At 42.6% G+C, this 13,322-nt stretch overlaps 1 protein-coding gene across 1 annotated transcript in view; it reads right to left on the bottom strand.

The window, feature by feature from the left end:
- wdr18 (WD repeat domain 18) overlaps nucleotides 1–13,322 on the bottom strand; it is an 80,393-nt gene that overhangs the window by 18,686 nt on the left and 48,385 nt on the right. The window contains exons 6-7 of the mRNA XM_042342792.1: nucleotides 11,854–11,918; nucleotides 11,044–11,168 (exon numbers count right to left, since the gene is read on the bottom strand). Of these exons, the coding sequence (XP_042198726.1) occupies nucleotides 11,044–11,168; nucleotides 11,854–11,918 (190 nt within the window). The remainder of the gene's footprint in view (nucleotides 1–11,043; nucleotides 11,169–11,853; nucleotides 11,919–13,322) is intronic.

Raw genomic sequence — 13,322 nt, 5'->3', positions numbered from 1 at the left:
TTTCTACCCCAGTGATAAAAGGCCGTTTATATCATCTGCTGCGTATCACAGTTATATTCTGGGTGCAGCAGTTACTGTTTCATAAATAAAAGCCACAATTCTCTAATGGAATTCTCAAGAGATGACACCAACGTAACACAATCTAGTGACTGGATCATCTCCACGATCTCTCCTCAAAACTCCTCCTGAGTCCCACAGCGTGGTGGTTAGCTCGCCTGCCTCGCAAGTGAGAGGACCTGGATTTGTTTCTGGGTGGAAGAAACCTTAGGCAAATTTCCTTATTCCAAACAGGTTGTAATAATCCTTGAAAAAAAAAATAATAATAATAGTCAATCCATGGCTGGGGCACAGGTTGTCGGACACTGCTATGCGCAATTGGCTGCCGGGTTTCACCCACAAAATACACAGTCAATCCACTTAACGATATATTATCTGTGAAGCAGTAAGAGACGTCTTAACAACAATATAAGGCCTCAAATGTAAGGATTACAATTAAAACTCCTCCATCTTAACCTGAAGTCTCTGATCTCCTTTATCATTCTGCTCGGCAGCCTCGGATATCTCGCCCACGTAGCCATTCACCACATGCGCTGCTTGATTGAGGTTTAACAAGAGATACAACCACAGGAGCATCACAGCTGAGACAGATAACAGTAATAATCCTTGCATTTAAATCGGTGTCATCACGTCACCGAGACGTCTCAAAGTGCTTCACAGGATAAAGAGGTGCCAATGTGTGTATTTTGTGGGCAAATACAGCAGCCAATTTACACACAGCAATGTCCCACAAACAGCCATTGAGTGAGTGACTTTTTAAAAAAATGTCTTAGCCAGGTCACTGTGAGAAACTCTCTTCTCTTTTTGAGCCATGGGATCTTTAACATTCACCTGAACAGGCAGATGGGACCTCTGTTTATTGTCTTATCTGAAGGACAACAACATGTATTTATACAGTGCACTTCAAACTGGGAAGCATCACAGAATGGGTGGAGCGCTCAAAGTTTATAGCATAGCACCTCTGGCAACGCAACACACCTTAGCACTGCAAGGAAGTGTCTGCTCAGACCAGGGGTTTATGACTGGGTATACTCATATACATGGGGGGACTTCTAAGACCAACTCAGAAACACCAAAATAAAAATTAAAGTAAAAGAAAATAATGATCTTGAATTGATTAAAGAATTATTGTTTGGTATTCTGTCCTAACCCAGCAGTTTGTCAGTTCCAAAGTATTGTGACATATATTATATATTAAATAAATTGGAAAAAAACTGTTAATCAGATTATCCTGCCTTTTATTGCAACTGTGGTATAATTCAGGAGAGTGAAAATTGTAAAGGGTACAACTCTTTGAAAAGAGCTATCCAAATCAATCCCACTCTCCCCATAGCCCTGCTAATTTCCTCCCCAAATATGTATCATATTTGTAGATTATTATCCTTTAGTCACTGACTCACTGACCAGTGGAAATCATTTCTTCCTCTCTACTCTATCAGAGCCCCTTAATCATTTTCAGACCTGCATTGGGTCGCTGTTTCAATGAAAATAGGGCCAGTTTCTCTGGTCTCTAATCTCCTGTAGCAGATGATGAGATGGAAGCACACAGTAGGATAGGGTTTGCATGGCTGGGGGGAGATGGACTTGAAGCACATTTTCTTGTGACATTCTCTTACACTGAAAAATCAGGAGTTGAAAATCTCCAGGGCAACCACATCTAGCACTCTTCACGAGGCCAGGATCTCAGAGCGCTCAAGAACATTTGAGCTGGTGAAACATTTAGAATTCAAATGTTTCCCAAACTAAGCATGGGAAGCAAAGGGATTTCAGCTGATGCTTTGCAGGTTAATGAAGGACACGAGTGCTGTTCCCAGAGCAATTGGTGAGCTCATTTTAATGTAAATACCATGTAGCAGCTGATGCTAAAAGCCAGTACTGTGTTCTGCTCCGAGTCTGCAGTAATGAATCTGAATTTCCATGTAGAACCATAGAAATGTACAACCCAGAGGGAGGCCATTCAGCCTATTTGATCACGTCGGTGTTTGCTTTCCCCAAGAAGCCGCTTATCTTAAGCGCTCTGGGACGCTACCCTGCGTGAGGGGCGCTATATGAATGGAAGTTGGTGTTGATCTTATTCCTAATTCCCTGTATCCTTCCTCTGCATGTGCTTGTAATTCTTTTAAATGCCTTTGCTCTAACAGCCGCCCCGGGGACCATTTCCTTTCTAACCTCTACAAGTCCTTTTCTCTCTAATCCCTTCTGGTATTACTTATATATCCCCCTCCTTTGCAAACACCGAGGCTAAGTGTTTATTAACATCTCTGCCATTGGTTTATGCTCAGCTCTCACATTACCTGCCTCATCCCACAGTGAACCCCACTCGTTCCTTGATGATCCTCTTTTAAGAGTGTACTTATAAAAGCATTTGGTATTGATGTTCCCTGCGTGACTTTTTTTTGTAATCTCTCATTGGCTGCTTGATCACGGTTTTATTTCTTTCTATATTGAAAGTTAATTTCCATGTTATTTGCCTTCCTCTGGAATAAGCTCTCCTGGTTTTTAGTTTTCGCTTATTTTCCTTATTTCTCCACAGAGAAATTTTATTATTTATTTAAAAAATTTAGAAAATTTATTTTCTCAATCACTTTATTATGTGTGGTCTGTGTAACTCTCACATATCTAGCTCAATGAATGATGTTTTTTTTGGTCAGTTGGGTGTCTGATCCATGCATAAACCAATCACAATTCTTAAGGTGATCCAAATTAGACAGCGTTCCAATATATGTGCAACAAAACAAGAACATTTCTCTGAAGAATACATACTCTGTTCCTGAAGGGATGCACTCTGCTGACCTAATTCTGGAGAGTATTAGGCACAAGTTGCCATTAGGCCTTCAATGCATCTGATATACGTTGAGTGACTATTGAACTTATTTCAGTCTGTACCAGAAGAGAATAATAATAATCCTTGCATTTGATATAGTGCTTTTCACGTCTTCTAGACATTCCAAAGTGATTCACATAATATGCTGTAAAGTGAATTGACTGTATATTTGTGGGCGAAACGCGGCAGCCAATTGCGCACAGCAATGTCCCAAAAATTGTGGATTGAAGTGACCAATTTATTATTGGATTTTTTTCTTAAGGGATTATTATCAGGCGTGTGGAGTAAAGAAACTTGCCCAAAGTTTCACCCTGCTGGGAATCGAACCGCTTGTGAGGCGAGTGCTCTAACCACTGAGCTACAGGACTTCCCTGTAGAATCACCTCAACATGGCTTCAAAGTCAGAAAGCTACACGTATTCAACTCTTAAATTTTATTTATGTTCATTTTTTGTCAGTGAAAATGTACAGCCAGTGTTCGTCTTCATTACAGACACAATGATGTGCTCAAATAAGTCATGAGATAAGTTAGTTTGCCACTTTAGTGCCATAAATACTTTTGCACAGAGGCTGTGGATCTATACCTGGCAGGATATTAATGTGGGAGCTTTGAGAATTTACTATCAAAGGTTGGCAGCTGAAACGCTGGGATTACAGTACCTGTGAGAGAGATTTTCATACCCAGCCTCAAAGTGCCTGTCACTTAGTGGTGAGAAGGGGGAAGTGGTGAGAAGATTTCGCCCCACCTTGGCCAGACAACTTGTTGAAGTCGGCTGATTATATATGCTCTACTTGCAAAACCATGGCTTTGTTCCTCTCTTAGCCTTTTCTGCCTCCTGCACTCTCGCAGCTCGGTGTCACGTAGCCCCTACTTGTTCATTTATCTTCTCTTCTCTCTTAATTTTTCCCACCTGTCACTGCAAGCTTTGCCTCTTCACTTGGGCATCTGAATAAAGTGCTTGAACCTTCCAGGTTAGGAACCCTTGTTACTAGGGTGGAGTCCTGTAGCTCAGTGGTAAGAGCACTCGCTTTGCAAGTGAGAGACCTGAGTTCAATTCCAGGCAGAGGGCGAAACCTCGGGCAAGTTTCCTTACTCCACACAGAGCCTAATAATAATCCCTCCAAAACCAACAACAATAATAAATTGGTCATTTTCAATCTACGACTGTTTGTGGGACATTGCTGTGCGCAATTGGCTGCCGCGTTCGCCCACAAATATACAGTCAATTCACTTTACAGTATATTCTGTGAAGCGCTTTGGGACGTCCTCCCGACGTGAAAAAGCGCTATAACAAATGCAAGGATTATTATTATTATTATTATTATTATTACCACCAGCCAGTAAGTAAAGGCTCCATCCCTTTCCCAGCATTTGGTTTCCACTTCACTCTTTTGATTAAAGTGAGACAGATTCAGGAACAGTCAGGGGAAGCAGCGGAAACCCGGGACCTCAAGCAGATAGATTTTAGCAAGGTTTTTTCTATTTAATAAAATATGCCAAATTGGTTTTCTGTGGATTCAATCAATTATGAACTTCATACTAGTAGAAGAAACAGAAACAGTGATCCCAGTTCCCATTCTGAGACTGAATCTTATTAAAATGTAAAACCAACAAGAGAGTGAAACTAAACCAGTCATTGGGAAAATCCTGGATTCTATAATTCATGGCTTGAAGTAAAATAAAAGATGAATTTAGTCTCACTCTTTAACAACTGACTAATGGATGCTGGGACTATTGATATAACAGGTCATTAATAAGGAATTAATGGTGCAATCAACAGGAAAGCAGGCCACAAGGTGACCTTGGGTGACTGGGATGCACTGCAGCAATAAGAATAAATTTGTTTATGAGCAGAACAATTTGCTGTTAATGCAGAATGTAAGAAGAATAAATTTGAATGGAGGAATCTATACATGGATTAAAGCTGCTCCTCGCTGGAGTGGGTGTCAGACCCAGCATGTGGAGAAGAACATAGATCAATGCCTGATCTCACACTATTTTCACAAGCAATATCACTTCATCCTAATTAGATGACAACCACGTCTCCAGTGACTAGGATAAGGTTACTAACCTGCCTTGGGTTGGAATAGGCTTCTATAACTAGCAACTAGTTCGAGGACAGAACAAATGCAATCTCACAAACAAGAAAGGTAAGGCATCCAAACCTCCCCGGATGATTAAGGAAATTGGGATTAAAATGAAACAGAAAAAGGAGGTTTATGATAATTGTCAGGTCCAAAATTCAGAAGATAATCAAATAGAATATAGAAAGTACAGAGGAGAACTGGAAAAAGGAAATAAGAGGGGCAAAGAGTTTGGATGAGAAAAGATTAGCAGGTAACATAAGAGGGAACCCTAAGGTATTTTATAAGCATATAAAGAATAAAAGGTTAGCCAAAAGTAGGTTAGGTCTAATTAGGGACCAAAGAGGAAATCTTCTTGTGGAGGCAGAGGTCATGGCTGACGTATTGAATGAGGATTTTGCATCTGTCTTCACAAAAAAAGAGGGTGCAGCCAATGGCACAGTAAAGGAGGAGAGGGAGAGAAATTGATAAGAATAAACTGAGAGGAGGGACTAAAAAAGTTGTTGGTGCTCAAGGTAGATAAGTCACCCGGTCCAGATGGGATGCATCCTAGGTTACTGAGGGAAGTAATTGTGGAAATAGTGGAGGCTCTGGCCACAATCTTTCAATCCTTCCAGTCCTCTGGCGTGATGCCAGAGGACTGGAAGGTTGCAAATGTTACTCCTCTGTACAAAAAGGGGCAGAAGAATAAAGCTGGGAACTACAGGCCAGTCAGCCTAACGTCAGTAGTGGGGAAACTTCCAGAGACTGTAATCCGGAACAAAATACATTTTCAATTAGAAAAATAAGGATTAATGAAGGACAGCCAACACGGATTGTTAAAGACAAATCATGATAGAGTTTTTGATGAAGTAACGGAGAGGGTGGATGACGGCAGTGCAGTTGATGTAGTTTATGTGGATTTTCAAAAGGCGTTTGATAAAGTGCCACATAAGAGACTTGTAAGCAAAATAGAAGCCCCCGGTATTAAAGGGACAGTGGCAGCGGATACAGAACTGGGAGACAGAGAGCAGAGAGTGGTGGTGAACGGTTGTTTTTCTAACTGGAGGGAAGTGCAGTGGTGACACCCAGGAGTCAGTATTGGGGCCACTGCTGTTTATGATCTATATAAATGACCTGGACTGGGGTATAGGGAGGACAATTTCCAAGTTTGCAGATGATACTAAGTTAGGAAAAGAGGTAAACAGTGAGGAGGAGAGTAGCAGACGGCAAGAGGACATAGACAGACTGGTAACATGGGCAGACACATGGCAGATGAGGTTTAATGTGGAGAAATGCGAAGTGATGCAATTTGGGAGGAAGAATGAGGAGAGGTGATGGTATAATCTTAAAGAAGTGAAGGAACAGAGAGACCTGGGGATCATATAAGGAAATCTTTGAAGGTGGCAGGACAGGCAGATAAAGCTGTTGAAAAAGCATAAGGGATACAAAGCTTTATAAATAGGGCCATAGAATACACAAGTCAGGAAATTATGATGAACCTTTATATAAAACACTGGTGAGGCCTCAGCTACAGACTGTGTTCAGTTCTGGGCATCACACTTTAGGAAGGATGTCAAGGCATTGGAGAGGGTGCAAAGGAGATTGACCAGGATGGTACCAGGAATGAGTGACTTCAGTGATCAGGAGAGGCGAGAGAAGCGAGGGTTATTCTCCTTGGAGCAGAGAAGGTTAAGAGGAGACTTAATAGAAGTTTTCAAAATTACGAGGGGATTTGTTAGGGTGAACAAGGAGACACTATTCCCACTGGCGGGTGGGTCGGAACCCGAGGACACCGATTTAAAATAGTTGTCAAAAGAAACAGAGCGGAGGGGAGGAGAAATGTTTTCACACAGCGAGTTGTTGGGATCTGGAATGCATTGCCTGAAAGGCTGGTGGAAGCCGATTCGATACCAACTTTTAAGTAGATAATTGTTGGAGAGGACAAGTTTGCAGGGCTATGGAGAGAGAGCGGGGGAGTGGGATTGAATTGGATAGATCTTTTCAAAGGGCTGGCTCAGACATGATGGACCGAATGGCCTCCTTCTGTGCTGTATAATTCTATGATTCTACCCCTGCTCCTCTCTGGAAAGCACTGTCTTTAGAGGTTAGTTTATAGGCTCCTCCACCTCCCACAAGGGGTCACACTTCACGTATGAATCCAGATTTTGAATGTCGACAAGGTGGCATAAAACACAAGTCCAATCTGACCTCACAAGTCTTCATCTTCTCAGGATACAATACAAAATAACATTTGTATAGCGTCTTTCACGCCGGGAGGACGTCCCGCAAGGGGAGATCGCATTAGCAGGAACCCTAGCTGATTGTTACCTCCCTGGGGCCATGCAGTCAATTGTAGTCAGTACGAGTTTTAAGCAGTACGAATTGATAATAATAATTATCCTTGCATTTGATATAGCACCTTATCACGTCATTGAGACGAATAAATTAAATTGAGTTGTTGTCAAAAAGAACACATAAATAGATCTCCTGAAGGAGGAGAATGGTTTACTTTCCAGTCAGTGACACACAGGGCCAGTGGCAGGTTTTGCTGCTGGTTGTGAGCCAGGCCCATTATTCCTAGGTCTCCAACTCTACAAATTGGACAGTCACTTGCTTGCTTTATTTATGAAAGATACATTTTACGAGTTCTCAAACTTGGCCTGATGGTCAGGTTGGAGAGGATGAAGGCATAAAAGCAGCTGGCAAGTTACCTCCTGCACTTAGTGACTCCAAAATAAATGATTTCTTAGCCTAATTGACTGAAGAGCAATGAAGGCAAACAGAGCATGCCTACATTCAGTTCTTTGGTACAAACAGCTGTCCTGTTTGTACCGAATAAAGATCTTGGAATTTGTTTAGTGCCTTATCACAACAGAATGTCCTTCGGAGTGCAGTGACTAACAATATATAATATCCTGGAATTTGATATAGCGCCTTATCACAACTTCGAGACGTCTCAAAGCGTTTCACAGAATATAATTATTGACTGTATATTTTGTAGACGAAACACGGCAGTCAATTGTGCACAGTAGTGTCCCTCAAAAATTTGTGGATTGAGTAACCAAATTTTTTGTGAAGGGATTATTAACCCCTGGAAAAGTGATCCGCCAATTGACTAACAACCAGGTTTCTACTTAGTGCTAGGTAACAGAGGAGTGTGGAGTAAGGAACTTACCTAAAGTTTCACCCTGCCCAGGAATCCAACAAGCAGTTATGAATGACTATTGCATTTTACATTTATAGACGTCCAGAAGACGTTTTTGCACAGCTGCCTGGGTGTGTGCTGGGGAGGGTGGCAGTTATGGTGGGAGGGGGGTGTGAATGACCGAAAAGTGCAGCCAAAAAAGGGATGAATTGGAGGGATTCCAGGAAGGAGTTCCAACATCAACAACTTGCATTTATATAGCACCCTCACACAGTAGCATTTGGTAAAGGGTAGAAGATCTCAGAGGTGGGGAGTAGAAGAGACTATTGATGAGGGAGGTGAAAAGGCACCAGGATACTCTGTTCTCATTTTCAGTAGTTTCACAGGATCCTTAACATCCACCTGAAGAGAGGAAGCCAGTATAAAGTCTCATCCAAAAGATGGCGCCTCCAACAATGCAGCCCCCCCACCACTGGAGTGGAATGCCATCAGCAAGCAGGAGCCTCAAACTCTCACTTCAACTCCTGGAAATCCCCCAATGGTTGGAAAAAAAAACATTTAACAGAAAAGTTAACAGCAATGTGATATGTGCTGTGGGTCTGCAATAAACCTGTGTTCTCCTGCTCCGCATTCCCTGCTGGTCACCCTCCAGTCGCATAGTCTGTCCCCCCCCAGGTGTGTGTGGTGGTACCAGGCCAGGCTGGGCTCTCTGGTCTCTGTTTAAAGAGCTGGCACATACCCGATGGGCCAAATGTCCTCCTTCTGTGCTGTATAATTCTATGATTCTATTAAGATTTACTGAACAAATACAGTCAAATCTCATTAAAAATACCTGTAGAGCAACAAGGTCCATTCTCACCGCTCTGAGCTGCTCCAGCAATTCAACAATGCCAGTGTGGGGACCCTTCATAAGATGTACTTATAATTTGTTTTAAAATTAATAATAATTTGGTCACTCAATCCATGACTGTTTGTGGGACAATGCTGTGCGGAAATGGCTGCTGTGTTTCAACCACATATATTCAATTCACTTTACAGTCTATTCTGTGAAGAGCTGTGAGACGTCGAGAAGACGTGGAAAGCGCTATATCAAATGCAAGGATTGTTTTCATTATTATTGTAATGGACAAACGTGAGGAAAAATTATGCTGAGGACATTTTATTTCCCAAAGGACTACACTGCATTGTAGTTGGTTAAGAATGCTTCATGAACAGAAGCGGCCCGCACTTTGACTCCAGTCGGGCCTGACTCATGCTGGGAACAGTTTCACTGGCAGCACAGCTTATTGGGGGAGGCAGCACAGTGAGTGTTGGCAGACTGTTTAACCACGGGGGACATGATTTCCACGTTCTCTCTTCTCACCCATGACTGTGTTCAGTGGTCAGGAACAGAGATTGCCTTCAACAGCCAGGGGAAGCTGAGCAGTCACAGTCACTACCATCAACATCACAGCTGAAGCCAGCTAACACACCTGGTCTGGTCTATTTACCATCTTAGCCATCGAGTCAGGGCATCCAGCAAACAAGGTTTATAAGAACATGGAACGGACATGCATACAAAGAGAGAGATGAGAGAATAGGAGAGAAAGGGGTGGGTACAGATTAAAGACAAGATTTAGTTATATTTATTCGCTTCATGCTCCAAAACACAACAGTGAACAAGCCTGGGATTCCCATCCCACCAAACTCTGCCCATTCGAGCTATAATAAAAGAAGAAGCAATCGCTTTCCAGAGATAATAATCCTTCCCCCCAAAAAATGGTCACTCAATCCACAACTATTTGTGGGACACTGCTGTGCACAATTGGCTGCCGTGTTTCATCCACAAAGTACACAGTAAATCCACTTTACAATATATTCTGCAAAGCGTTTTGAGACATCTCAACAACGAGATAAGGCGCTATATCAAAAGCAAGCATTATTATTATGATGGTTAAAAAGACGTCTATCTTTCAAGAAATATTATTCCAAAAAAATTGGATCATTTAGCCAAAAACGTACCAGAATAACAGAGCATAAGACTGATACCAAGATAAAATCACCAATTTGACGGTCATTAAACGCTGTGTTACTTGGACAAAATCGAGTCCTGTGACCTGCAGCCAACTGTAATGTACCATCGTCAAAGCCTTTAGACTTCATTAAAAATCAGATAATTGAATAAACTCATCACATAGTACAAAGGTCCCTGAAAAGGGCTTTTTAATAACACGGCTCCCAAATTACTGCCTAATTTTAAACTTTCTAAAATCAAAGTGACTTAAATCCACCCCCACCCACCGCCCCGAACCATAGATGTGACATTCCCATTCAGTTATTCAGACCTGGAGAATGGCTGTCAAAACTAATCAATCCGCCAACATTAAACATTATCCCACACCTTTTGAAGGTATGACAAAGTCATCATATTCAACTCATTTAACCGTGTCCAAAGTGACCACCTTTATAACACCCTCAATAGTTGTGGGTTAGAAAAGGGTTGAGAATTTTCTCGTGTAAGTTACGTTGTGTTGCGGGAGTATCGTTTCCCCCAGTTTACAGCATTGTTTAGAAAATATAATCTGCAATATGCCAATGTTTCTGAAAGTAACAGAAGCTCTGATTAATGTCTCTGAGCTTCCCCTCAGTGTATGAGAGTGGGAGGCTAGCTTTCATTCCCCAGATGTAGCCTGAACAATGGTAGATCTGGTCCCATTTTGTACATCACAGGCAAGTGCAGCAGCAGAAAGACATTTGCTGTCCACCCGCCCAGTCACAAGTTAAAGCACTCTTGTCACCTCAAACGCCTCTCACCAAAAATCCATCCATCTCTCGCTTCAAAATCCCATCATTAATTTAGTCACTAGCAAGAATTGCAGCAACGCAAAGCAAATCCAGGCTGAAGTGTGTATAAGGACTTATCAGGATCCGAGGCTCTATGGAGAGGAGTTGGAGAGATGCTCTGGTCCTACCTTTGTGATTGACGGTTCTCAGGCATTGCTTGCTCTGAATGTCCCACAATTTGGCCGTCTCATCATGGGATCCCGAAAGCAGCAAACTCCCATCCATAGAGACCGACAAGCACGTCACCCGATTCCTGAGGGACCAAACATCCCAATGTGAGTTAGACAGAGGCAGAGCCAGAGTTCCCTGAGCGCCAGCTGATGCGTGGAAAACCTGAGGTCATGGGGGAGCCTGAGGTCGTGGGGGAGCCTGAGGTCGTGGGGGAGCCCAAGGTACCCTGGAGATCAGCCTCCCCATTTCCCACTAATAACAATAAAGCTCACACCGCACTAGCCAGTGTTTCACGTTTTTTGACTGAATCTCAAATGCATGAGTCGAAGGGACGGTAAATTGCATGTGATTAAGTTACAGGGGAAGGGGGTAAAATAAATAATCCTCGACCGTTCATTTTGGGAGGCACGACTTAAAAGTGCTTCACAGAATTTACTGTAACGTGTAGTAGCTGTCTGTCTATTTTGTTGGTCAATTGCAGCCAATTTGTGCACAACAATATCCTACAAACCGCCATGAAGTGAATGGGGAAAGATGGTGACAGAAAGTGGTAAAGCTAGTGTAAGGTAAATATCGGGGAGCTTAGAGAACAAGCAGCCAGAAATACCACTCTCACTGCTCGCTGTGAGTATTCTTTTTTTCTCTCACCCTAACTGTAAGAGGCTAAAATCCCCGCTACTTCAAGGAAAAGTCCAGGATTCATCCACTGTAGGCTGTAGCCTGAAGCAGAGGCTGCATTGCTGACAGTGTTTGTGAACGGTCCTTACCGGTGTCCTGTGAAAACGTAACTGCTCTCTTTGTCCACTTGAAAGTTTCTCTCTCTCTGAACAGGCTGCAAAAAAATCACAAATCATTCTTAGTATTACAACTATTCAACACAACGTAAAGTCAACAGTTAGGGTTAGAATCTGAACCCCATCACGTCTCTAAACATCTGACGGGTCAAGTTTTTGCAGGCAAATACCAGCAAGATCCTACAAATGGATACGAGGTGGAAACTCCAGTCCGTTTCTCAATAGCATCACCTCCATCTGAGGACAGACAGACAAGATCTAAGATTGAAGCCGCAACCAAAAGAGAACACTTCCCCCCGCATTATGGAGGGTCAGACTAGATTGTGAACTCTAAGTCCCGATGTGGTGCTTGAACCTTCTGCCCCAGAGACAGTGTGTGACCAGCTCAGCCAGGCTGAAACACCTGAGCTTTGCTTCAATGGCTAGAATAGAGTTTACGTTGTGTCTGTTTGTGTTTAAGGGTTCGGGAGCTCGATGAAGAAAACTCCACGGCAAAACAGAGCAAAGCTGGTACTGGCCAACACCAATGGCAGGCGATGGAGCTGAGTCAAGCAGCGCACGGAGCAAAATTAAACAAGCGACTGAAATACACTGAGTGTGCAGCTGGCTGTTTCTGGCCCTCTGTCCCTTTCATTCACCAATAAAGTACTCTAGAGCCAATCTATATATCTCACCCTACCGCATACCCTTACTTAGAACAGTCCCTGCACACAGCATCGCTAAGTCACAGCTTAACTCAGCAATACTTTGATATTTCGGGAAACCTTTCTAAACTTTCAGTCTTTTAGCAAATACTATGAAATGGAATAAACCTCTCCCTCAGGGCCGCGGGTCCAGGTTTCCAACAAGTGTCCCATGCTAGACAACTGATGAATAATGTACTGTAAAGCTGCTTCAGCTTTTGATGTCTTGGATCACTAACCTTGGATCACTAACACGGCGGCTTGGCCAGTCGCTTCAACTCAGCAACACTGATACTCTGGGAAAACTTTCCATGGTTCAGTCTTTAGTAAACACTGCAGAAAATAAACCTCTCGCTTTACATTTTACAGTTTACGCCCAAGAAATGCATTTTGCTCCATGCTCCAGTGGCTGAATAATTGCTCTACTTACATTTACACTGAAGCACAGCTAGGATAATGCAGCAGTTTATTCCAATCCATTGGCAAATGCAGTTTGCTCACTGAATAATTCAGCCATGAAGTTACCAACCAGGGAGTGTTAGAACAACAATGATTTGTCTTTGTCAGTGCAGCCTTCTACATTATTGAAATAATAATAACAATAATAGTCCTTGCTATAGTACTTTTTACATCAGGAGGATGACTCGACCACAACCACATCAACAACACAACTTGATTTGCATAGCGCCCTTCAAGCAAGTTAGTGTCCCAAGTTACTTCACAAGATACAGTGTGAAGCGGAGTGACTGTGTATTTTGT

Source organism: Callorhinchus milii, unplaced genomic scaffold, assembly GCF_018977255.1.
Source record: "Callorhinchus milii isolate IMCB2004 unplaced genomic scaffold, IMCB_Cmil_1.0 Scaffold21, whole genome shotgun sequence".
Lineage (NCBI taxonomy): Eukaryota > Metazoa > Chordata > Chondrichthyes > Chimaeriformes > Callorhinchidae > Callorhinchus > Callorhinchus milii.
Note: the sequence above shows the minus strand (reverse complement) of the source record. Positions and strands in the feature narration are given on the sequence as shown.